The sequence below is a fragment of the Dermacentor variabilis genome, chromosome 8 (genome assembly GCF_050947875.1).
Source record: "Dermacentor variabilis isolate Ectoservices chromosome 8, ASM5094787v1, whole genome shotgun sequence".
Taxonomy (NCBI): domain Eukaryota; kingdom Metazoa; phylum Arthropoda; class Arachnida; order Ixodida; family Ixodidae; genus Dermacentor; species Dermacentor variabilis.
In genome coordinates, this window is record NC_134575.1 from 96,293,292 (window position 1) to 96,320,558 (window position 27,267).

General features: G+C 48.7%; 1 protein-coding gene across 1 annotated transcript in view; it reads left to right on the plus strand.

Moving 5' to 3' along the window:
- Positions 1–4,076: 4,076 nt before the first annotated feature.
- LOC142591195 (uncharacterized) overlaps positions 4,077–27,267 on the plus strand; it is a 37,674-nt gene continuing 14,483 nt past the window's right edge. Inside the window, exons 1-3 of the mRNA XM_075703560.1 lie at positions 4,077–4,216; positions 10,257–10,451; positions 24,583–24,705. Coding sequence (XP_075559675.1) covers positions 4,154–4,216; positions 10,257–10,451; positions 24,583–24,705 — 381 coding nt within the window. The 5' untranslated portion in view covers positions 4,077–4,153. The remainder of the gene's footprint in view (positions 4,217–10,256; positions 10,452–24,582; positions 24,706–27,267) is intronic.

Below are 27,267 nucleotides of genomic sequence, written 5' to 3' on the forward strand. Positions count from 1 at the left end.
AGTTTCAGTGAACGGATAACAGATTTTCTAACTTTTAGTCTAATAGTTGAACTCTTGTCCTTATAACTAGTTTTTGTTAATATGTTTCGTAATAATTTAGTTCAAATATTTAAAAACAGCTTATAACAGTTCCTGTTGTCACATGCGTACAGGGTTAATGAATTTTGCGGTTGTTGTAATATTACGTTCAAACGCGTTTTTATTTGCCTATTTTTCTCAATTTCAGTGTGTGTTGTTCTTTCTTTGATCTTTCTTACTCTCCGTGTACAAGATAGATTCTGGATTAAAATTCAACTACTATTTGCTCCACCTGATTACACATGTTGCAACAAGATGTTAGTCATCCATAGGCAGAGCGGCCACAGCGCTGAAACCAGGCAAGGGACGAATAATTTGGGCAGCAACAGCGCTTGCGTAGGTCCTTGTTAATCGTCCCTTGTCTGTTTCAGCGCTCTACTAGGTGTCATTACGGTTTTTGATGAAATTAAGAAGTGTTCCGTTGCGAAACCCTACTGACTTTATTTTAGGTTTATTCTAGGAACCACCGATTTGACTAAAACTTGTATCGAATATCACTGGACATGCATTAAAAAAACTTCGCCTAAACAGTACCAAAGTGCGGCAGCACTCCCTGATATAGCGTTTTAGTCAAGAAAGTGACACATACCATCACCTCTCAGGTGGTAAAGGGCAAATGAAGCACACTTTCGGTAGAGTTGTTCGTTCCAGTGTCAGAATATTGTTACGGGAAGGAAGAAGAGTGCGTCTATTTACAGATGACTTTTAGTGGCTGAGCCAACAATCGTAGAGCAGCGATAGTGGTAAACTCTTCTTCGTCGTCTCCAAGGCCACCATCATCGTCCTCCTCTTCCCACATTACCGACTGTGACATCACCCCCGTCGGAAAGACCACCTTATTGGTGCGGCTCATCGGTCTGCGAAAGGCAGGGTTTGAGGCGGCTGACCTGGATGATGGCAGAGAGAGGTGAAGGCACCGTGGCATCCAGCGGAGACACTTTATGTGTGACAGGGGTCACCTGGCGAAGGATGCGGTAAGGGCCATAGTACCGCGAGAGGAATTTCTCCGAAAGACCAACACGCCGAGTTGGATACCAAACTAGCACAAGAGCACCTGGTTCGTAGTGCACTTCGTGATGGCGCTGGTCGTAACGGCACTTCTGGCGTGTCTGTGAAGCAGAAAGACGAATGCGGGCAATCTGGCGTGCTTGGGTCGCTGTGGCTATGACATCCCGAGTGTACTCTGTCGGCGAGCCGAGTGTGGTCGAAAGGAGAGTCTCGAAAGGCAAATTCGGCTCACGGCCGAAGAGGAGATAGAAGGGTGAATATCCAGCTCTGTCGTGGCGCGAGGAATTGTAGGCGAACGTGACAAATGGTAGAGCAATGTCCCAGTCGCGATGATCGGAGGAACCATACATTGCTAACATGTCAGTTAATGTGCGGTTCAGGCGTTCGGTAAGACCGTTAGTTTGAGGATGGTAAGCGGTAGTAAGTTTGTGTTTAGTAGCACATGATCGAAGTAGGTCGTCTATGACTTTGGCAAGAAAGTATCTGCCACGATCGGTGAGAAGTTGACGAGGTGCACCGTGGTGCAAGATAACATCGTGAAGCAAGAAATCAGCGACGTCTGTGGCACAGCTGCTCGGTAGGGCTCTAGTAATGACATAGCGAGTTGTATAGTCCGTAGCGGCGGCAATACACCTATTTACGTCATTTGATATAGGGAATGGTCCGAGAAAATCAACGCCAACGCGAAAAAAAGGGTCGGCCGGTATATCCAAAGGCTGCAGCAGTCCGACGGGAGGCACAGCTGGCCTTTTCCGGCGTTGACACGACTCACACGAGGCAACATAGCGCCGGACGGAGCGATTGAGGCGGGGCCAGAAAAACCGTGGCCGAATTCGGTCATAGGTCCGCGTGACGCCAAGGTGTCTAGCGGTGGGAACGTCGTGCAGTTGCTGCAGTACAATCTGTCACAGATGAGACGGAATGACGGTTAGGAGCTCGGGCCCGTCGGGGTGCCTGTTGCGGCGATACAGGATGCCAGTTTGCAGTACGAACATGTGAAGGGATGGGTCAGACGGATCAGAGAGCAGGCGTTCGATAATGGGGCGTAACGACTCTTTGCGTTGTTGTTCAGCGCCAATGTCTTGCAAGGCAGATAGCGAAAGAAGGCAGATCGGTGCGACATTCACTAAACCGTCCGGTACATCGACAGGATGACGAGACAGGCAGTCGGCGTCCTGATTTAGACGACCCGACTTGTAGACCACAGTGTATGTCTATTGCTGTAGCAGTAGGGCCCAGCGACCGAGGCGTCCGGTGGGATCCTTGAGGGAGGAAAGGCAACAAAGGGCGTGGTGGTCGGTTGTAACTGTAAATGGTCGACCATATATGTAGGGTCCGAACTTGCCCACCGCCCAAATGAGGGCGAGACACCCACGCTCAGTAATCGAGTAATTGCGCCCTGTGGGAGAGAGGAGGCGGCTGGCGTAGGCGATAACGCGGTCGTGACCACATTGGCGTTGAGCTGAAACCGCGCCGATGCCGTAGCGACTGGCATCAGTGCGGATTTCTGTCGGAGCGGAGGCGTCAAAATGAGCGCGAACAGGTGTGGTGAGCAGCGTGATGAGCTGCGAGAAAGCAGGCGCCTGTTCAGAGCCCCAACAGAAAGGAACGTCTTTCTTCAGGAGGTCAGTCAGGGGATGGGCAACATGGGCGAAATTTTCCACAAACCTGCGGAAGTACGAGCAAAGGCCCATAAAGCTGCGAACATCTTTGGCACAAGTTGGTACGGGGAAATTCTGCACAGCATGAACTTTACCGGTGTCGGGGTGAATGCCTGACGAATCGACGAGGTGTCCGAGCATGGTCATTTGGCGGTGACCGAAGTGGCACTTGGACGAGTTGAGCTGTAAGCCAGCGGTGCGAAAAACAGAAAGAATAGATGAAAGTCTTTCAAGATGCGTCGCAAAAGTTGAAGAGAATACGATGATGTCATCCAAATAGCACAAACCGATGCACCATTTCAAACCACGTAAGAGCATATCCATCATCCGTTCAAAGGTCGCCGGGGCATTGCACAAGCCAAAAGGCATTACCCAGAACTGATATAGGCCGTCTGGTGTGGCGAATGCGGTCGTTTCACGGTCCATTTCATCCACGGCAATCTGCCAATATCCAGAGCGAAGGTCTATAGATGAAAAATAAGTGGCACCGTGGAGACAATCCAGAGCATCGTCAATGCGGGGAAGTGGATATACATCTTTCTTAGTGATCGTGTTTAGATGACGATAGTGAACGCAGAATCGCCAGCTGTTATCTTTCTTTTTGACGAGAACAACAGGGAACGCCCACGGGCTGGAAGTGTGTTCAATAATCCCTTTGGCAAGCATCTTGTCAACCTCGCTCCGGATAACTTGTCGCTCAGAAGGCGACACCCGGTTGGGTGTCGGGCGAACAGGTGCTGCATTGCCGGTATTTATACGATGCTTCACGACCGTAGTTTGACACAAAGGGCGATCTTTCAGATCGAAAATGTCGGAGTAGGACTCGAGGAGGCCACGGAGCTCTGCGGCTTGTTGGGTTGAGAGGTCTGGTGCAATCATCTTTGTAAAGTCGTCGGTCGGGGCTGATGCGGAAGGCGCAGAATGAGCATTGGTCGAAGACGGCGCAACAGATAGAGCGGAATTGTGGCACTCGTACGTCGGTGACAACGTGGCCAGAGACATGCGTCGAGGAAGTACTTGTGGGCACTGTCCGAAATTTAGGATGGGAAGACATGTCTGATTGTCCCCAACAGAAACGATATTGTACGGGAAGGAGACATTGTGAGAAAGTAGGACTGAAGTTGCGGGAGTAAGGACAGTCTCCGTCAGGTACAGGTGGGCAGGCTAAGACCGGGATGCAGGTTGCTGCAAGAGATGGCAGGCGTATAAAATCCGCGGCAGGCGTATAAAATCCGTTAGCCCGTTATTGCGCAAATGCAATTACGTATACGCGATTACCGGACGCGCTAAAACTCTCTAATGACTCGTTATGAAACTGCAGTGGCATCACCGAGCCATCATTCTATGTGGCCCTCACCCACGTGCCCTACGCCGACAGGAAACGCACAGACTGCCGCATTCTGCCTATGACCATGCTGAACTTCCCCGCTGATCCACCGCGCAAGAAATTCAAATACGGCATCTCCATCGTAAGTGTGGCTTGCTTTCTTTACTCTTTACGCGTCCATTTGGCAGGTTAGCTGCGTGACAACCCAGCGCAACTGTTACCTTGGTAAAAAGGGTGACCTGAGAACTGAGGGTATTATCATTTACAATGCCTTCTATATATATGAAGCATGAATGCCTATGCTATCGAAATCGTCAACTACCCTTTCTTTTGCGATGACCGAGCACCATTCTGCGTTTGCAAATTTCCCATAACAGACTTCGTCTGCCGTATCGTGAATGGCTTTGCGTTGACCGAGTCAGCGTAGCAGGAACCTGCGACGTACGATTTCTGCATACGCAATCCTAATCACGATTTGCTGCGTCTTGTGACACACAGTCTGAAAGGGACCGATTGTATATTTCATTTCAAGGCTAACGGTAACGTACCGTCTGACTTTAGATTTCCTCCCACATGCACCACTTGTAAGTGCGTCCGAAACTCAACCTCGTTTTACGATTTAGAATGTCTTCTTAAAGTATACGGAGCGATTATACTTCGAAAAGGGACACAAAAAATCAAAACACTTCTTGAAATTATTAACCAAAAAATCGTTAATTACCTTTTTAATTGATTACTTTACGGCACCTATTGAATTTACGAATTGTAACCGGTGAGTTTGCAAGAGGTATCGACTTTAAATGAATCCCCAGGTTGACAACAGTTTAGAGTTATTATTTCCCTAAGCGTGTGAAGAAATACATGGGTGTTTGAGGAACTTTTTTGCTTGAATGCATAAACAGCGCTCTTTTAAAAGAAGTGGAACAACAGTGCATATTTACGGCGCGTTTGATGGCGGATGCCTCCTAACTGGTGTCATTGCGAAAATTCATTCGAAGTGTATACGCCTTGCAATATCGCCGGCTATAATTCGTAAACTACAATACGTGCCAAAAGTAATTAATGACGAAGTAAATTAGTGAATATTTCTTTTTAATTATTTGAATGCGCGTTTCGAATTTTTCATGCAATTAATGTCCACCTTTCTGAATAATCGAGCTCGAGGACTAGACTTACATTATCTGCAACAGGCGCTTTTTTAAAAATTCGGAGATAACTTATAAACTATCACCCCGTATTCTTTAAATGGAACCTTAACCACCCCTCGGGCTCCGCGAGTATCATACGCTGCCGTGAACATCATCTCAGCCACGTTTTGCTGTCGTACACGCTGCGTGGTTCTCTCAAACGCTCTCTCTTCAACAGAAGGCCCTGCCTTCACTCTCTTCTGGGCGCTTTATTTCGTCATTGGACACTTCATTTCGTAATTCCCTTAGACCGCTGCCACTGGCCACTAGCTGATACCAGGCTGCGGTCGGCTACACGGCGTAGATACCGCGGCCGCCGCGGGGTGCCGCCACGAGTCCACTGGTTAAGCCACAGAACACCTATACAAACTTAGAGAAGGGAAACTGTACCTTCCACAGTGCTACGGAAATAAGCGTAGCGGTGGCGTCGTGAACTAAAGTATGCGACCACGGGTGGCGCTGTACAACAGGAAACGGAAACGGGGTTTTGCGCAGTTTACCAGGTGTTCTGTGGCTTTACTGGGTTTCTGGCTGCTGCGCCTTGATCGTGCTCTCGCGAGTTTAATTGCTGTGTGGCAAACGTAACGCCTATATATGTATGTAAGCGCTACGTTTGCCACACAGCAACCAAACTGGCGGGAGCACGATCGAGGCGCAGCAGAATACATGTAGCACTGAGTCATATCGAGTTAAGGCACACCCTCAACTGACTTTTAAGGGCATCCCGAGCGGTTTTTTGTTTATTACGCCGCCGTTACCCCGAGTTGTGCCGCCGCGCTCCAGCTGTTGCATTTCGTCTAGGGCTACTGACAGAATGCGGTTTCCAGGTGGCGCGATGGCCTCGACTGGAATAAACGCTCACGACACCAAAGATTGAGTAAGCCTGAAAATATTTTATTTGCAGTTTACAAGTACAACAAAAAGCACACGACTACGCATCCATACAAACGCGGTTACATAGTCAAGAACATAGTCAAGAAATGGCTCATTAATAAGGGTAGCACAAACGCACAAGAAAGAAGACCTAAGCTACAAAACGTATGGTCGGCTGCTAAGTATAATAATTTCCCTGTCACCGCGTGTCACTTTTATACAGCATCTTTACAGCACTACCAGGCCGGGTAGTTTGGCGGAAAGAACGCAACAGCTTACGGCCGTCAGCTGCCTCTTCCTTACGGGTGTCATAATTATCCTAATCTCCGCATCAACGTCGTGCAAGTCCGCATACATGTATCTGAACCATATGTGCCAGCTTAATACATGTGTAGGGAAATTATGATAACCACTGCGTCTTATCAAACGTATTGGTTTTGCAAATGCGCATTACAGCTGACGGAACGACATACTGTAAGTGAAGCACAAGAGAACAAGGACAAAAGGAGGATACAACACTTGAAGAAGAAATGAAGAATTAGTAGGCGTACAGCAAACAAGCGATGACGGAGAACACACAATGATGCATCGGGTGTTCTGTGACATCGGTTTGCGTACTTACGGTGTTATGGAGATCAACGGCATAAAAACGTACCTTCAAGCGTACTCCCTCAACCTCCGCCGCATTCATTATGATAATCAACGCCTAAACAAAATGAGGCACTATTTTTTGCCAAGAGTAGACCTCTTTACAGCAAGTCTATGTAGTGACTCGCAGACGAAACCAGCATGCTTTCGAAAATGTTTTACCGCCGTAGTATTCGAACGCCAACGGCCAGGAAAACACATCGATACCAATAGGCTGTCGGCTGTCGGTGGTTAATCAAGTACAAAAACCTTGACGCTATGACTAAAAAGCAGCTTCAACAATCAAATTTTAAAAAAATCAACTGCCTATTTGCCTAAGGTAAAAAAGCATCCTTAGACACCTCGATTGTTTATGTCAATGGTTTGTGTAAAGTAAAACATTCAGCATGTTCAGCGCCCCTAGCAGAGAAAGCACAAATTAAAGTATTCGACCAAATTACAGTAGCTCCACTTGCGCGCTTACGCTGAAACGCGCCTCGATTGATTTTTCGCCCTCTGTGGCCATTTGTTGAACTTGAGAGTGTGCGGGGCCTTGTTAAGCGCACTGCGGCTCGCCGAGGGCAACCGCGTTTGGCTTAAGTTTAGCGCATCGTAGGCACCAACGGCATTAGTCGTGGCGTCTACACTAACATCCAAAATGAAATTGTAACTGCGCGCCACGGTGACATTTAGAAGGCGGATCGTTGTGGGCAGGCCCCGCTTCGCCGTAGCCTTCGCAGCGCAAGACAAAGAACATTTGATTATAAGGTTTTACATGCCAAAACGGCGATCTGATTATGAGGCACGCCATAGTGGGGGACTCCGGAAATTTGGACCACCTGCAGTTCTTTAACGTGCAGCTAAATCTCAGTACACGGTCGTTTTCGCAGTTCGCCTCTATGAAAACGCGGCCGCCGAGGCCCGGATTCGATCCCGCGCCCTCATGCTTAGCAGCCCACACCGTAGCCTATAAGCAACCAGTGAAAGACATCGAAGAAGGAACCGCAGCGCAGCGGAGTCCGTGTTTGATTGCCAAGAACTCCGCCTCTGCTGAACGCATTGAAGTACTTTTTTGTGACAAAGTATTTCTGAAATGACATATTTCCACTTCAAATGCTTTTCTCCACTTGGATAAAAACTGGTTCAGGGCCCCTTTACAGTTCCTAGACCTTTGCTTTCTGTCTCAAATTCAGGAAATTTCATTATACTCCGTTTATCGGTTTCCCCGCACATGAAAGCATTTTTGCTTTGCTCGTATTTGAGTTGGAATATCGGAGTTGACCTCCACCTAAAGCTTCCTGTCGAGCAGCTTTAGAGCAGGACGCACCATTCCTGCTACATAACTAATCTTATTTACTGAACAACAAGGAGTTCTATGCTCACGTCAGGCGTGAAATTCACCTGTAGGAAGCTGTTCAGTCACGGTTAAGTCACCTACGTGGGCGAGTTGTTTTCAAAAGATCAGTTATGGCCAGGAAGAAAAGAAACACTCGTATTGGGCTTTCGAAAAGTTGAGCTCCCTGAGTTGGCTTTATTTTATCTTAACCTACAGAGTACTGCAACACACTGCCACTCTGGTGGATACGCTACCATGTTTGATGGGTCGTTCGACGTGGAGCGTTCCATCGGCGAAAAAAAAAAAATAGTCGTTTCTGCCTTGCAACACTTGCGGCTGATAGTTTACTTGTGCACGTGGTCGGCGCTAGTCTTTTTCTGAAAAGACGCAACACCCAATTGAGGGTGCCACAGAATGATAGTTAAGCGCTCCGAAATTATGAGAACTTAGTAGAAAATAAGGGAAGAATCATTGACCTGCGTTTAATATAGAGTCTGCTTTGCCTTGGAATAATATTATATAGCTTTGGCACATTATCTACAGCCCATCATAATCTGTGACTGGAGCGGATAGGTCGCATGGAGCATACAAGCATTCAAGGCAACCATAGCAAGTGAAAAATTATTTTTTTTATAACTGCAGGAATAATTACACATGAGGACCAAGTGTGCCATGAACTTCACGCTCTTAAATAGAGGACAGTGGAGTAAAATGGAAGATTAAGCAATGTGAAAGCGGTAACCAACGAAGAAAGCATGAATTTATTAAGAATTAAAGGTGGCATTGGCAGCACGGAGAATTATGCGGCGACAGCCTTAAACAGCTGATACGTCATTAGGAAACCACTTTTGCGTCTTTTCTGGCTTACAGTGCCTCTGATCACTGGAAGAATGGCCCGACGGTGCTCCGTACGCGCATTGTACTAATCTAGCTTCTTCACCTTTTTCATTAGCCCAACTTGTACCAACCGCAGAACGGAGATCTTTCCAAGCGACCTGCAGTTATCATCAGCTACCTCCACCCTTTGTTTGGAAATTTGTCACTCATATCATGCGACCTAAGCCTATGTCACCCTGATATAAAGCTTAAAGGGAGACGCAAATTGTGCTGTAGTGGTAAGCTACGCAACGGCACAGTTGCCACTGTTGCCTTCGGAGAGAAGGCAAGGTAGAAGTAAGCTAGAAAAAAAAAAAAGACGGAAGCCCGAAGGACGGGTGTCAGCGCCATCCTGATGTTCCCGCGCCACCTTGCCGTAACGTTATGGATGCGGACAGCGTCTGGTCGGATGTAATGTGGTTAATTATAGGTAAAGAAGGAGCGCATTGCTTTTTTAAAAAAATCACGTAACCCACCCCAACAAGTCTGGAGAGAGAGAGAACGTTCAACGAGAACAAAAGGAAAGAGAAAAGCGTGTCGCCAGAAGAGCGTGTCTCAGGACTGCCACTCCACGCCAGGTTAAAGCGGAAGGGAGAAAACAAAGTCGAGGTGGATTAGCAGTGATTGCGGAAACGTCCTTCTGTCCGATCAGTCAACATTTAAACAGACCAACTTGATCATCCAAAGTGGCCAAAACAATAGAAAACACCTTGAAATTCGTGACGTCACACGGTGCGCGGACGTTGAGGTTGTGCCGCGAAATTCAGAACTCGCAAGCATATCTTTCGTTGTCACCGTTATGATTGGCTGATTCGGGGTTTTTTTACCGCTCCAAAGCTGTACGAGAGATGCAGTAGCAGAAGGCACACGGCATTAATTTTGGCTACCTGCAGTTCTTTGACGGGCACATCAATCGAAGTATACAAAAGCATTTGTCGCGCTTCGCCGTCAAACCCCTCGCCCCCGTCAAAATGCGGCCGTCACGGCGGGGATTCGAACCCGGAATCTCGTGCGCAGCAGCGGGACACCACAGTCACCGACACGGAGGCGTGCTCCCGCAAGGGCTGCAGAAGATTGCGTCAACCTTTCATTTTCCTTTTAAGAACCACTTCTCTCTCACCACAGCCACCAACGCGGCGGGTGATTTCTCCGCTAGGCCTAACTTTTACTTTTCCTCTAAAGTATTGGCAATAGAGCCTTAAAGAATACTTGACACCTCTAAACTTCTAGCGTCCTTCTGACGTGATGCGTCGTCTCCCTGAACCCTTTCTCTGTCGAGCTAGAAGGAAGCCATGAGCAACCTGAAGTGGATGCAGAGCCACAAGTGGGACTTCACGTGGATGGCCATATCTTTCTCCATGCGCGGCCACATCTATGCGCCGACCAACACCAGCGGCGGGAACAATGCGGGCGACCTGTTCCGCCCATGCAAAGACTTCAGTGGCCCCCGCATCGTGTACAACGTCCAACCACAGATGGTGAGCTCGCCTAACCTTCTTGCTATGCCAGAGGGGCAGAGACGCAAGAACCCGCGATTTAGTAAACCGTATTCAGGAAGTATACTGAACCAAAAGCCACAGGGGTGGTCCTTTTATGTGTTTGTTACTGCGAAGTAGTCCTGCAGAATATAGACAGCGATTGTCAGCGCTTTCTGTTTCCTGGTGGAGATAACGAGGTTTTGCATTTGCCACAACACGGATGATAAAAGTGAAAGATAAGTAAGCCTTCACATCGAGCGCTGTATTTTGTGTCTTGTTTTAACATAAGGGCATTAGTAAAGTAGGTGCATACTGCTTTATGTTCCCAGTACAAGCTAACGCAAAGGCAACTTTGAGACTAATTTCAGGAGCATCCTAATCTGTGCACACTTTGCCTCCGTAGCTTATCTTTCATCGCCAGAAAATGGTATCCGCAAAGACGGTTGGTGCATTTCCAGTGGTCGAGACAAAACAAAGCCTAAGAAATAAACAAGAGATATAACGGATGAAGAGAAACAGACAGGAGAGAGCGCCGACTAGTGCACTTCAATAACTTAAAAGCACTTCTTGTTGGGCTAGTTATCTACTTTTGTAGGACGCTATTTTAATGTGTGAGGGGTGGAATCAACTTTGAAGCAAAAGTGCGTGAACGTTTGATAACGGTCAATATTTAAGTGCTTAAAGAGTTGTAGTTGGCACTAGTTGCTTTTCAAAAGATAAACAATATATGTTATGAAATGGCGCTTAGTGCAGAAATAAATAACAAATAAAGAATAAGAATGGGACGGGCGCCCTGTCCCTTTCTCTTCTCTTGTGTGTGTCCATTTATTTCGCGTCCTTATATTTTATATTGGGCTTTAATAACTAGTTGGCTCATTACACTCGGAATAAAGATGGGCGCAATATGTAGTGCGGCTACAAAAAGGGACCTAAAGGGCTAGCATCGTTTTCCAACTGCTTACTGCAGACGCGGGACTGGGTAGGTACAGCTGCTCGAAGAAACTCTTTAACGCGACTTGGAACGCTGGGTTTGTGCCACTTGTTCTGTGCTAGTCTACAATGAACATCTTTGATGCCGATTGGCGTGACTGTAAACTGGATTCTGCCACTGGAAATCTGCCGCTCTACAAGGTCGAAAACGATCCCTTAAATTTCTCCGATGCTGAGCTGAATCGAGCCAACGAGAAGATCTGCGTCTCCTAATTACTTTCGCCGCATAATCCGAGCGATTACACTGCGTGGACGCAGGGACTACATTATCGATCCCTCTTGCACTTCATTAGATCAGCAAATCTTTTTTTCATTCATTTAATCATCCTTATTCACCCCCATCCCATACCCCTGTATACCCTGGGGCATTTACCCTCGCATTAAAAAAAAATGGTTCAGCATCGTCAATAGTATTTTTCGCGCCTTTCTCTCTGTTGTTTCTTCTTTTCCGCGCCTCAGCGCACTCGCCACCATGACAGTTGGCCGTCGAGTGGCTGCGGCGACGCATTCGCAAGGATTTGACTGGTGTGGCTAAGTTTCGTGGCTACCCACGTCACTGGAGAACTCTGCCTTAGTTTTATTTCATGTTAGGGATTGCTTTTAAAGGGATGCTGAACAAGTATATGAAAAAAAATTAGGGGAGGGAAGCAACGAAATTCAACTCGCAAGACTTTACTGTTTAGAGAAGCAATGTTTATTTCACATGTTCTTTAAAGGGACCCTCACCAGGCCACACAGCAAATATTGGTTATACGCTAGATGTTGTCACGTGTCCCCTACGGAGCGTTCAGCCGCAAAAATTTTTCCAATCGGCTTATTAATAGCCGAGATAGGAACATTTCAGTGCCGCGAACCCATGATTTCAAAAGGTCAGCTTCACCGCCAACAAAGACGCTCTCGCCATTTGCCCTCGCTTAGTCTCCGCAAGCGAAATTCCTTCGTGTGTGTGTGTGAAGTGATTTTTGGAAAGGAAACGGAAGAGATGAGTGCAGCGCCGTAACTGTCTCTCACAGGAGGACACCTCAACAGCACTGCACGGGGAAGGGGGAATGGGAAGAAAAGGATGAAGGAGAGAAAGACTGGACGAACGTGGGAAGAGGGAAAAAAAGAATGTGAGTGCGGGGCTCACAGCCGCGCTCTCAAGTGCGTCGCATTGCAGTAGTCTAGCAGTGCCGAGAGAGCATGCTTCACGATGGACGAGTGGGCTGCAGGGAATAGCAGCGCGGTCGCCGTATCGTAAGTCAGTCCCAGTCGCCGATAGACTGTACACAAGTCCGTGCGCTCCACATCGAAGGCAGGGCAGCGAAGTAGCAAGTGGTCGAGCGTCTCCGTATCGGCGCAGTTGCTGCACGCGGGGTCGCCAATTCCCTGCGTTCTCCCATACCGGAGCTCGAGGATCGCGTTGACGCTTACGTCATGGGCCCCGCCTGCATTTATTTTTCCTAGCTTTTTTGTGTGTGTGGCGCGGCGCACTTCCGGTGGCGGTGTCTCGCGCGAGCTGTTGTGATTGTATTGTTACGCGCTGCGCACGATTTTGCGCGCTGTGCACGAGGACCCGACTACCGGTACAAGTCAGTGCTAGACGAATACTGAGGCAGACACAAGCGGATCACAGAGCTTGGTCGCGCGCTGGAACACGGTAGAAAATGACATAGTTTATGTGTATGTGTGCGTGACTGACTGTACAGCGTGGGAACAAGCAGACGAAACGGAAGTGCATCTCTCTTCTTGCGGTGCGAAGTAAAACAAGAGCACTCAGACATTCGGTTTTGAGTTTTATTATGTCACTAAGCTATAATTCGTGCATTCAAGCAACATAGTACAAAAAGAATGGTGCCTTGAATAGTTCTCGAAGTCACGTGTCAGCATGAGAGACGTCACAGAACAAGCACGTGTACGTAGGCGCAATAGCATGTGCACGTCACCCTCCGGCTTGAAGCGCGGCAAGCAGAAGGGCAAACGAAGTTGGGTTTGAAATTTCATATCTTTCTGCGGCGCGTAGCGATGTAATACTTTCCAGACACAGTCGTTATCGCGCATTGTATGCTATGCGCTTGTCAGCTCAAGATGGCCAGACCTGGTGAGGGGCCCTATAACAGATGGCTGTATTTTTGGGCGATTGTGAGCAAGCGGCGGCTGCGCACAGGTACGTGCGGGGCAGCGCGCCGACGGTCGTGACGTCATGTGTGCCGGCTTGCAGCAGCAACACAGGCGGGAAGCCGGCGCGCAACCGTGGAAGGTGCGAGTGAAAGCGACTGCACGACTGGCGCAGTTACACGGAAGTGCGACCTGAACTTGCTCTGTAGTAGGTTTATGACGACCCGGAGCATAGTCCAAGTGCACAATTCCAATAATGAGTCAAGGCACAGTTTGGAGCGCGGCTGAAGTTGGAAAACAAGGCGTTGTACTTTCTGAACACAGTACAGAAAGAGGGCGGCGATTTGCACGTTGTGCCGATAATATGGAGACACCAAAAATTGGAGGACGCTTAAGATTGGCCTTCAAGAGTGGAACGCGATAGCGTTATCGCACCCCTTTTTTTTGGGCACACGACGCAGCTTCCGAACGCTGTGGTTGGATGATGCATCGGCTCCGTCTTTTTTCGTGTGCTGTGTCCAAATTCTTGCCTCGACTCTTGTGATTTTTGGATCACTGGTGCTGTAAGTGACCCGCTGTCGAACGACACCTCTTCAGCGGAAATCGGACCTGTCATCTTCAGCTCATCGCCAATTATTCGAAACATCCAAACCCCTGCGCCCCTGCCGCGCAACGCCGGCAGCGTGCGTCGGCGGTAGCAGCTGCAGCAGCCATGAGTCAGGACGGCGTCGTCGACAGCGTCGACATGACTCCGGAAGAGATCCTCGATTGGCGCGAGAAATTTATTTACTCAGACACCAAGAAGCCTTCGCCAACCTCGCCCAGCGCCCTCAAAACTCCACCGCAAGTAAGCCACATTCTGCCTCGTCCTCCTCCACTTCCAGCCGCAGAATACAAAATAATTCTTCGTGTACACGGTGGAGTCAACTGCGCCAACATACATCCAGTCTCTCTCCGCGACATCGTCATCAAGTCCACTGGTCTCTCCAGGGCTGCAGCGTCGCTAGATCGACTCCGGGCCAACGAGATTAACAACACAATCATCATAAGCACTCCCTGCATGGACAGGGCTGAACGCTATTTCAAGATCGCCACCCTCACCATCATGGGCAAGAGCTACGAAGTCTCCACGCACGTGGCCGACCCTAAAAATTCGTGTAGGGGTATCATCAAGCTGCCGGCCTCCCTGGTAGAAGGGAACGTGTTGGCTAACCTTCGAGAGTCCAATCCAGCAATCAACATCCTAGCTGCTCGAAGAATGGGCTCTACAGACTCCATCCTGGTCACTTTCGAAGGCTCAAAGGTCCCCTTCTACATTGACTACCTCCGCACAGACCTCCGCTGCCGACCATATCGACAAAAAGTCGAGGCGTGTACTAAGTGCCGGCAGCTTGGCCATCGCCAAGACGTCTGCCCCAATGTGACCATATGTCTCTGCCCAAAATGTGGCACGCCAGATCCTCCTCACGACCACAGCTGTACTCCCACTTGCATCATCTGCAACGGAACACACGAGACTGGTTCCTCAGAGTGCAAACTTCGTTACAAACCACGGACACCGCTCCCGGCACCTCCAGAGTCTAAACTGACGCTTCCGGCCAGGAACGCTGTACAGGCCCCCAATCAACGCACTGGACAAGAGACGCCGCAGAGCAGCTCTGGCCGCAAGAACACTGCAGCATCGGCGCAGCTCCCATCATCGAAGCAAGCTTGGCCTCCGCTGACCCCACGCAACGAGGAGACACCGCCCATCAACCATAAAAAGGTGAGCTGGGCAGGAGTAGTCTCCCACAATAGCAGCTCCTCACAATATGCTGATAGCTCTCTCATCAAATACATGCTAAATCAGAACGAAATGCTTAAAAACGAAATCAAGCAGCTCAAAGCAATGCTCCACCCCCCCATCGATATCACTGACACTCCTGCTGCTACTTCCAAACCACTCCCACAAACGCTTGCGCCAACACTCACACGTCCTCCGACAGAACACATGGACACACTTGCATCCACTGCTACGACGGAAGCCGCAACTCCAATGCTGCCTTCATCACACACGCAGCCCCCACCCGCAAAAAGGAAGAATACCGAAATAACAGACACCGAGAACACCGTTGAAAACGCCATATTTGTCCTCACTGACCACATGGACATTCTGGAAAACAAACTTGTTGCCCTTGAAAATCGACTACAAAGCAAGCTTGATGCATTTATTTGTGAGGCATCTGCACAGTTTTGCCGGTTTCAAGATCTAATCGACAGCTGGGGAAGACGCTCCGCGACGTCACAAATTCCCGTCCTTCAAAATGACAATAATGATGAAGCCAGCCCGTAGTCTAGTCATCTGGCAGTGGAACTGCAGGGGGTTCCGCAACAAGCGCGCATCTCTAACACTATTTCTACAGAGTCTTAACGAGCTCCCTGACATTATAGCCTTGCAGGAAACACACGGGAAAGTCACACTACCTGGATACAATACGTTTCAAGACCCTCACATAGACAAGCCCAACACTGCCATACTTGCAAGGCGACATCTTTCTGTTAAACGGGACACATTCAGCAGTACTGAAATCCCCCACGATTTCATCAAAATTCTACCTCAAAGCCGCACACAACCCACCCTATGCGTGTTGAATGTTTATAGCCCTCCCAATGCTCGACACCACCGCTTTGAGAACATGCTTGCCCAGGCCAAAGCTAACGCCAATAAACAGTCGCTAGTCGTAACGGGCGACTTCAACGCCCCCCATCAAATGTGGGGCCACTCCGCATCCACTCCTAAGGGAAGAGCTCTATGGCAGCACATACAAAATCAAGGGTTCACCATCTACAATGACTTCACTCTTCCTACCCGGCTAGGAAATAGCGTCAGTAGGGATACATCCCCTGACCTCACCCTAACTCACCGCATCACTCAGGCGACGTGGCAAAACCTCCAAAACAACTTGGGAAGCGACCATTACATCCTCGAACTCCGTGTAGATTTTAAGCACAGACCGTTAGCCACGAAACCACTAAGGCTTACGAATTGGACGGAATTTAGAAAATCTCGCTGCAACACTAACGAAGAAACCATTACCGACATCGAGCAATGGGCGAACGCCTTGCAAGCAGACGTAGAGGCCCATACCACCACCCTCCCGCTAGACACACCCTTGGCCACAATTGACTCCAAGCTATTACACATGTGGGAAGCGAAGCAAGCTTTACTTAGGAAATGGCTAACAGCACGTTACAATCGTAAACTCCGAATCCGAATCGCCAGATTAGACTCTCAGATCCAACAATATGCTATCAAATTGGCGGCACAGCAATGGACTCAGGTTTGCGAAGGCGCGCATGGTACTCTCAGCACTAAAAAGACTTGGCAATTGCTCCGGCACCTGCTCGACCCCACCACGTCTAGGACGCACAATAACCACCAAGTGAATAAACTGCTGCATGAACATGCAGCCGACCTGCCGACCATGTTCAGCAACCTGGCTTCCAAACATATGCCCCCTCCTACGCAAATACCCATGCCCGACTATGCTGGTGAACCCAATCAGGAGCTTTGCAGCCCCATCACAGAAGCGGAGGTTCGACATGCCCTCAACCAAGTGCGAACCACCACGGCACCAGGCCCAGACTCTGTGACTAATAAAACGCTTCGCAACCTCGATGAGCAATCCATAAGCAAACTCACCGAGTATTACAACCACTGTCTCGAAGAGGGAGAGATACCCCAACAATGGAAAGCAGCCAAAGTGATCTTCATTCCAAAGCCGAATAAGCCAATTCACATTGATAACTTCCGTCCAATTTCTCTGACTTCATGCATAGGGAAGATCTTGGAGCACGTAATCCACCTACGCCTCTCCAAACACATCGAACATAATCACTTGTTCCCTTCGGAAATGACTGGCTTTCGCAAATCTCTTTCTTGTCAGGATGTCATGTTAAGGCTCAAAGAAGACATTATCGAACCGAGCGACGCACGTGACACACAAGCGTTGCTCGGCCTCGACCTCAAGGGCGCCTTCAACAACGTGTCCCACTTGGCCATACTACGCGAACTTAGCAGTATAAACTGCGGGGAGCGAATCTACCGCTATATACGCAGCTTCCTCACGAACCGCACTGCGACGCTACAATTAGGCAGCGAACAATCTGGCCAAATAAGTTTAGGAAGTACTGGCACGCCCCAAGGGGCAGTACTTTCCCCCCTCCTCTTCAATTTGGCTATGCGACCTTTAGCTTTCACTCTCAAGAAGATTCCTGACCTCCGATTCACACTGTACGCGGACGATATTACGCTGTGGATGACCGGAGGCTCTGAAGGGCACATCCAAGACACCCTCCAAGCCGCAATTGATCAAGTCGAACAAGTGGGTCACGAGTTGAATCTCAGGTGCTCCCCCACCAAATCACAGCTCCTCCTTCTACGCCCCACAAGACGCTTCAGGACTTCACCCCCGAATATCCAACTCACGATTGAAGGGCACCCTATACCCCAAGTAGACAGGATAAGGGTCCTAGGATTACACCTCCAATGCAACCGAGCAAATCAGCATACCTTGCAAACAGTACAAACAACAGTAGATAATACGCTCCGCCTGATAGGGAGGATCTCCAACAAACACGGAGGGCTTCGAGAGAAGGAGCTAATTCAACTAATCAAGGCTTTTGTCTTAAGCAAAATCACCTTCGCACTACCGTATCTCTCACTCTCTAGGCAGGAAGAGGATACTGTGAATTGCTTGATTCGCAAGATACACAAAGTCGCTCTTGGTGTTCCAATTAGAGCAGCCACACAAAGGGTGATGGCCACCGCCACACTAAATACCCTTCAAGAATTAACCGAAGCCCATCTATCATCACAATACCATAGACTCACCACCACTGAAGCTGGGCGTGAGATCCTGAGACAACTTCATCATGCTCCACCATTCAACGAGATTAGGCGACATCAACTTCCTCCGAACATACACGGCCAATACCACATCCAGCCCCTACCCAGAAACATGCACCCCGAATTTCACGTCAAACGCCGCAAACATCGAGCCAAGGCGCTACAACGCAGCTATGGACAGGCTGAAGGAGTGTACTATGTGGACGCTGCAGCCTACACCCCTCAACATCGTTATGCTATAGTGGTCGTAAACAACCAGGGCAACACTGTTTGTTCAGCATCAGTCAAGACCACCTCGGCGGGTGACGCGGAAGAGGCCGCCATTGCACTTGCATCGGGGCTACCCAATTGCGACGTCATTATTAGTGACTCTAAGACTGCTATCCGGAACTTCAGTAACGGCTACATTAACAACCTCGCGCACTCTCTGCTTGTAGCTCACCCACCAGAAAAAGACATCGCTCTCGTATGGGCTCCAGCACATCAAGGACTCCATGGCAACGAAATGGCTCATGCCGCTGCTCGAGGATTCACGGACCGAGTGGCCGCAAATATGGGCCTAACTCTAAAACCCAATGACTCCCAACAACACACCAATAAAGATACACTCGTCACATTCCATGAAATTTGCACACATTACAGAAACCAACGCCTATTGTATCCACCTCTCTCTGTGTCTAGAACGCGCCAGAGAGAAATACTGTGGCGACAACTACAAACTCGCACTTTTCTTACCCCGCGCACTTTGCACTTATTCTTTCCCGCCACATACCCGACACCCAAGTGTCGCTTTTGCCCTGTCCCCATAGCAGATCTCTCCCATATCATGTGGCAATGCCCCATCAAAACTCCCCCCCCGCAAGCTCAAACCATTAATTAGTAGCGAGGAGCTGTGGGAGACTGCCCTGCGCAGCTCCGACCCCACCCTACAGGACCGAGTCCTGAGGTGGGCTGAGGAGGTAGCGGAGGCCTACCACGACTGGTAGACGGACTTCTAGCCACATAATGTGGTGATGGACGCCTGCTGGGACTGAAGTACTTAGACCTCCCTCTCTCCCCCCCGGCTCCTCCCCTTTCTTAAAAGGGGAATAAAGTTCATTCATTCATTCGTCGCACCCCTTTCGCACCGTCCACTCATTCGCTCGGCATGCTCTTGAGTCACACAAAGACGAAACGTGCGCCTGAGAACGCGGAACGAACCAAAGAACTCGGTGTCTATGAGGGAGGAACGATCTACGCGAGCCAAACGTCGTTATCCGCACGGACAGCCGGGCCGTGACGCGCCATGAAGGCGGACGCGATTATGGGGCCGACGCCTCGATGGGATCGTCCTCTATCTCGCTTGGGAGCACCACGCAGACGCATGACTCCTCGCCAGCAGCACGGCACACATCGCAGGGGACGCTTTCCCACCAGACGGGCTACGGCGCAGCGATCACGCCAGAGGCGTCCCGCATCGGACGCTGCACCTAAGAATGGCGCTGTGAGCGGAAAGAGAGGAGCCACGTTGCGTAAACCGAGGGTTCGAGTTACCCACGCTGGAAGTTGGAAGGGGAGAGAACGAGAAAGCTTATTAAACGCAAGGGTATTGGGGCATCCTCGCACCGGTCCCCGCACGGCCCCAATGCGCTCAAACGAGACGAAGGGGAGAAGCGGGCGAGTGGCGCGCCACCTGTCGCGGCATCGCTGTACACTGCGAGGAGGGGGTCTTTTGTGTTTGCCGCAAGATGGCTCTGCGTGTGCGCCAAGCGCAGAAGAAATGTAGCGGAAACGTACTTCGCTATTCGTTTAACTGTGACTTCTCTAATTTACATGCTCATAATTACCTATATACACTGCAGTATAACTTTCTACGGTGCGTTTCTAAGGCAACACCGCATTCACTAGAGGCGCTTTTGTCGCGCTTTGAACCATCGAAGTCATGGCTGAGTCGTAGCGTCTCCGTCTCACACTCCGGAGACCCTGGTTCGAGTCCTACCCAGCCCATCTTGCAAGCTGTTTTTATTTATTAATTGCCTTCCGGGATTTTTCGCTCACGGCCAACGCCGATGACACCGGCTTTTCTGCGACACGAGCTCCTTATCGCTGTCGCGTAAATACGGGCCGTCGACCCTCGCGCTACAGCGAGCGTACGCAAAGAACGCTTGTGGCGTCCATTCGGCGTCCGCTCCAGTCCACCTACTTGCGTCAGCGTTGGCGTGCTTCCACTGCGGACGCTATACGAAGCTCTCCCATAGCGTTACGCGGGCTTCATGACCAGATGAAAAGTATTGAACGACTCTGCTACTACATGCCGCAGCCAGCACCGCTCCAGAGAGCGGCATTACGAAGATGGCACGATTTCATTTCTCATCGCCCGCTGATCTGGTCTTCGTTTTTCCGCTGTACAATAAAGAACTAAGAAGCATAACTCTTGTTGTCTTCTCGAATGCACCTCCGCCTGCTCCGTTCCTTTCTTGTTTCAACTTTCTAGAGAAAATGGAGAGGACAGCGCCAGTATTTGGGCGCTGTCTTTTCGCTAACATGCCACAGCTCTGCTGCAAAGCAGAGCTCGTCTGATAGTCGCTGTCCTCGAAGTATTCAGAGGACACAAGGTCACGCTTTGGCGGTGCGTATGATGGCCGAGATCAGTGCGTACCGGGAATCCATATTCTTCGAAGCTTCGGCTCTGCTAGAAAGGCATGACATGGCTCGTCTCGCCCGACAATACTTTTCCCCGCACCCTTGCGCGCAGCAACGTAGAGGCATCCTCCTGCTTCACTGGTGCTTCACTGATCACATTGCAAAGCAGCACACAGCATAAACTGTGATATTGAAGACTTCGGCACAAGCTCCGCTAGCGGAAACAAGTGTGCGGCCTGGAGCAACTCTGTTGTTGAGGCGCGGTTCGTTTGCCGTCCGGTGCCGTCCATGCGGGTGGAGAGAAGCGTGCGACGGTTGGCGCGCCGGTATCCGGCACAGACGACATCGCAGGAACGTCACTTCCTTTAGTTCACCGCGCCGCCGCTAGACGCGGTACTTTGCGAAAAATGCATGAAATTCATTCTTTTCCGCTAGTTTCTGCCTGAAGACAAGGCTGTCTCAGCCAATTTCAGCCCCCAAGCTTTCATCTGGGCTAGAAACCTAGGCGGCAAAAGTTCTTTAGTATCTATTTAAGGGTACTTTAGGTACAAAAACGTACGAACAGAGCTTTTTTTTCTTTTCGTTCACGTGGCTCGGAGCTCAGGCATGGGTAGCTGATGGATGGCTGCCATTCTCGGTGCTCGTTCAGATTCTTTTTGGCCTGATTGAGCTATCATCAACACGTTTATGAAGCTATGGGGTGCGTAGGCTGTTTTCTGTCATATATCGTGTTAAAAACCTAACACGCGTTATTATTGTACTATGCAGAGTGCGTGGGTTTGTCAGTCCATGCTTTTGTAAGGCGTTGCAAGTATACTTCGCAAGCGGGAAAACCAGTTAACGAGCTTTAGGCTCGCGCTGCAGCGCAAAGAGCCAACATTCGTGAGGTGTTCAGTGATGTAAACTATTTATACGCGTATCTTTCGTCCTTGCAAACGCTTTGTTTACAAATGAAGTACAGGTTGCACTGCGATGTTTGTGCTTGAGAGCCAGCAGGACCACTTTGACATAAAGCCGTAGGGCTACCTTCACTGCGTGCAGAGATGACAGCGTCATGACGAACCGACGATAACAGCTGAGATGCCCCGGTTTGATCGCGCACATTTCTACATGACGCTCGCGTTTTTCAGGCGAATATGTCACTCGCGTTAGTTTCGGTCATCGCGGTGCTAGCATGCTTACATTATGAAGCTGAACAAGCTCGACACACGGCAGCCGATTGGGTACGCGCAGTTATACACGTGCGCACTTAAGAGCTGCGCAAACGCATTGAGTTGTTGAATCTGTAGGTGATATACATAGTGGCACACATGCAAACGCATCGCCGTTCGCGTGTACCGGAGAAACGTAGACTTCATCACAGCCCTATCACGCCGGGCACGCGCCTCTGTGTAACCAAATCAAGAACCTGATAAATGCAATAGAAATAACCCGTGAAGCGACTTGATCTATGCAAGCCGCGGCGGTGTTTTCGGCTGCAGGTACACTGGTCGTGGATGACATAACACTCAAATAAATCTCTGGCAGGTACAGGAGCATCGTGTACGTTACGTATACATTATTGGCGAGACAAAGAGGTCTGATTTTTGTGCTCGTAGTAAAAGCAATTTGTCCACGAAACTAGCCTCGGAAGGCTTCTAACTGGAAGCAGGCAGCCAACCCCATGCGGCAAAACAAGTGCGCAACTACCGTGACGTAAAAAAAGCACGAGGATCGTCTGCCTCTCCAGTTTCGTGGCATTCCATCATCGCTCCTTGCACTGCACACAAGGTTTAAATACGGTGAAATCCATGCGCAAACACCCAACGACAATTTTTCAATGTCTCGCCTCGCGTGACTGTATGGCCGAACTCGGGGTTGCTAATGCCGATGAATGATCAATCTATTAAATGTATCCCGCCAAACGATTATAGTTCATCTATGTCCACCTTTCGTTTAATCGACTTAATCGATTAGACCCGGTTCGATTAATCGCTTTACACAGTTTGACAGGAGTGGCGCGAACATTCTCAAATCGTACTGGAATGGCGGCGCACGAGAAGTGACTGCCGCTCTGGCAGAGCGACGGTCCACTGTTTTTCCGAGCCCCGAGTGATGCGGAGCTGAGCGCGTCCCCTCTCGACCCGCACACCGCACACGCCGCCCCGAACCGGAGGCCTGAAATGCCCTTGCAGTTCAAGACATAGTGTAGGAAACCCAGCAGTTGATGGTCTTGCCACTCCCAGTCCACTATAGACGTGGCACAACATCTATTTGACAGCATCTATTTGACATAGCGCAGCATCTATTTGACATAGCGATGTAGTTGATGTCCATGTTGATTCCATAAAATCATATCTATAGCGTCCGAGCACCTATTCTCGCGTGCTGGCTGTGTGGCTATTCCAACAAGGTGTTTGCTTCACCCGACCAGCCCAGCCAATAGACATTCCTTCGCTTTATAGAAAAGAGCAAGTGGTTTAAAATCCTAAAGCAGTAATTTTCTTTTCCGCTGTGCATATTGCTATTTCTTGCATATTTCAGTGGAGTTCACCTTTCACTTTTGCCATGTTATTTCTTGCTTAACTGTACTGTCCAGGGATTCACTATAGTGCCATGCAAGTCTCTTATTTATTTCTGCACTAAGCGCCATTTCATAACATATATTGTTTACTTTTGAAAAGCCACTAGTGCAGGCTATAACTCTTTATGCACTTAAATATTAACCTTTATCAAACGTTCATGCACTTTTGCTTCAAAGTTGATTCCACCCCTCAAACATTAATATAGCGCCCTACAAAAATAGATAACTGGTTCAGCCTTTCTGAAGCTGCCCGACAAAATTTTCGATTAATAAGTTTTTGAATGAAACACCCTGCATCGAAAGCCAATAACCGATTAAAAGCTAAAATGAGGAATTATTTATTGTTAATAGAACAATAAAAAATTAATCGACCATCCTTAGGGCGAATACGCGCTCTCCGGAGCGAGCGACCAAACTGCGAGGGCGAGCGACGCGGCAAAGCACGAGTGGCGAAGACACCAGGAGAAGGAGAGGCCGGGCGAGGAGGAACATCCCTGCCTTTAGTTTTATTCAGGAGGCTCGCACGCTTCTCGTCTCGCACGCCACGCACTTTCCTACGTGGCAGTGCCGCTGGATGGCACAGCGTGTCAGAAGGAAGCGCGAGTAGCCCGGTTTTTGTGGACGGTGCGTTTCTCAGCGTTCGCACGCACCTGCACGCCATGCGTTTCGGAGGCCGCGCGCAGGCTTCGCAGCGGCGGCGCTAGATGGCGCCGAGCGTCCTTAGGAAATCGCGAAAGAGGAGACCCGCTCCTGTACACGCCTCATACATACTTCGTTCCGCTCGTACGTTGTGTGGTTATATTGATACAACGCTATCGCATCACTGTCGACTGTCATAGTGGCCTCGGCTGTGCCACAATTTTTTTTTCTATAAGAGAAGCAAACGCCAATCAGCAGCCAAGAGGTCATACCTGCTCCCTACGGTTGCATCGAAGGCCTGAACTTTTTCCGATCCCTATCCTCTGACGCAGCGCTGCCCCTCTTCCTACGGATGGACGTACCGTTTTCGAGACGACGTGGTCGGCGAATATAACTACAACGCTGTCGAGGGCCTGACGATGGTGTTCGACTCCGAAATATCAATGAGAAAAAAGGTGAGTTCGGGTCACTTCGCCTAGTCAGCTGTTGGAAAACGAAACTACGTGGGCTTTCGTCATCTCACGAAAATAAATGTCGTCAGACCCAAGGACGATTAAAAAAAAGACCTGCAGCGAAGATGTGGCCTTGAAATTGAAGCTAGGCCGTGACCATATTATTCAAGGCACTAAAGGACGTCAAGCCGCAGCAGAGAGTAGGAAACGCTGTTTTGATGCTTCCTGCGTGTTTAAGATGGCCAATGTCTTTGTGTCACTTGTTTTAGGAGGAAAGCTGAATGTGTCGGCAAATTTAATGGGATATCATATTATCAATACTCAGCCCAAGGTAATATTTTAGCTTGAATTAAGTTTTATTAGCCGGTTTTAGACCAGGAAGGTGCACAACTGATAGCCTAGTCCTACTCGATAGTTATATACGAGACTCATTTGTTCATAAGCAGTACTGTCTATCAGTATTTTTTGATCTCGAAAAAGCTTATGACACTACCTGGAGGTATGGCATATTGCAAGACCTCGCGTCGTATGGCGTGTCAGGTAACATGTTTAACATAATAAAAGCTACCTGTCCGAACGAAAGTACTGAGTAAGGGTGGGAACTGCAGTGTCGAGAGTCTTTGTGCAAGAAAACGGTGTACCACATGGAGGAGTGCTCAGCTGCACACTATTCTTAGTTAAAATGAACACACCACAAAAAACACTCCCATCCTTTGTGTCCTACTCAGTCTATGTAGATGATATACAGATAAGTTTTAAATCATGCAATCTGTCCATATCCGAGATGCAGATTCAGCTGGGAGTGAACAGGCTTTCAAAATGGGCTGACAAGAATGGCTTTCGCTTTAATGAAGAAAAGACGACATGCGTGTTATTTCCTCGGTAAAGAGGCATGCATCCTGTACCGAATATTACGATGAACGGATATGTGCTTAGTGTAAAAAAGGAGCAGAAATTTCTTGGCGTTATATTGGATGATAAGCTCTCGTTTGTACAACATAGCAAACACATAAAAATGAAATTTTAAGAACTATGAACATCCTCAAAATTCTTTCGCACCAGTCGTGGGGAGCTGACAAGAAATGCTTGCTCTCGCTCTGTAACAGTTTGATTAGGACACGTATCGATTACGGGAACATCGTTTACCAATCAGCTTCACGTTCTGTTTTAAAAATTCTGGATCCTGTACATAACCTTGGCATGCGACTAGCCCTAGATGCATTCCGTACTAGCCCTGTTGCAAGTTTGAACGTAGAAGATAATCAGTGGAACCTAGATCGACAACGTAAGTATTGTAGTTTTATGTACGCATTAAAGATTAGTTCTAACCGAGAACACCCGTGTTACAAAATGTTGAAGAGCACAGAAACGCAAACCCTCTTTGCAAAGCGGCCAACATTAGCAAAGCCATTTCTACTGAAATCACTGTCGCTATGCCAAGAAAACGACGTTCACCTGCATAACACTAACGAGTTAGTAGCACCATGGGAATCAGTCACCATACACTGTGATTTCTCGTTCACAGAAACAAACAAAAAGCATACGCCTCAAGAAGGTGTAAAGCAACACTTCTTATTACTACAGAGTAAGAACAAGTGTTCAGAATTTTACACTGATGCTTCAAAAACTGCTGAAACAGCATCATGTGCTACAATTGGTCCAGATTTTGTAGCCCATTTAAGATTAAACAAACACACAAGTATCTTCACTGCTGAATCTCATGCTATACTCCTCGCAGTTAAAAAAATAACAATAAAACAGTTCAATCAATCCATAATATACACATATGCCTTAATTGTGGTCCGGTCGATACACCTAGAAAAACAAAGAAAGAATCCGGTGATAAACACTCTCATGAGCAGCTCATCCTTAGCCTGCAAGAGAGGGCTACATATTATAATCTGCTGGGTACCGGGCCATACTAGTATACTTGGTAATGAAGCGGCAGAAGCAAATGCGGCTTTAGCAGGTCTAAGGCCCCAAATAGATGTAAGTTATATTCCATATACAGATATGAAACCTGTCCTTCGAGTAATACTGCGTCACGCATGGCAAGAAGCTTGGGACACAGAAAATAATAACAAACTTTACATCATCCAACCCTACATCACCCAAGCACCTGTACACCGGCATAGACAGGAGAAAGTAATCATGTCGAGACTGAGGATAGGACACAGACATGCAATACACTCATACTTGCTAACCGGTTCTGATCCACCGGTCTGCATTAGATGTAGAAGTCAACTCACAGTCATGCATGTTCTTATGAAATGCCCTGGCATGGAAGCCAAGCGAAAAAAATACTTTCCTGAACATTACCGCACCAATTTACCTATGCACCCTGCATTTTTCTTATCGGCTGAGCCGATGTTCCCCCTCGACTGGCTGTTGAGTTATCTTAATGATGTGAACTTTTTGAAGAATATACCTTACCGCTTTTAAACTCATCTGCCCTACGCTACCCAAAATCCTACATAATCATCCTAAATTCTCTCAAGATATGCAAGCCTTATGTTTTTAATTCCTAGGCCTTTACAGCCACCGCAGTACATCACAGGCATTGCA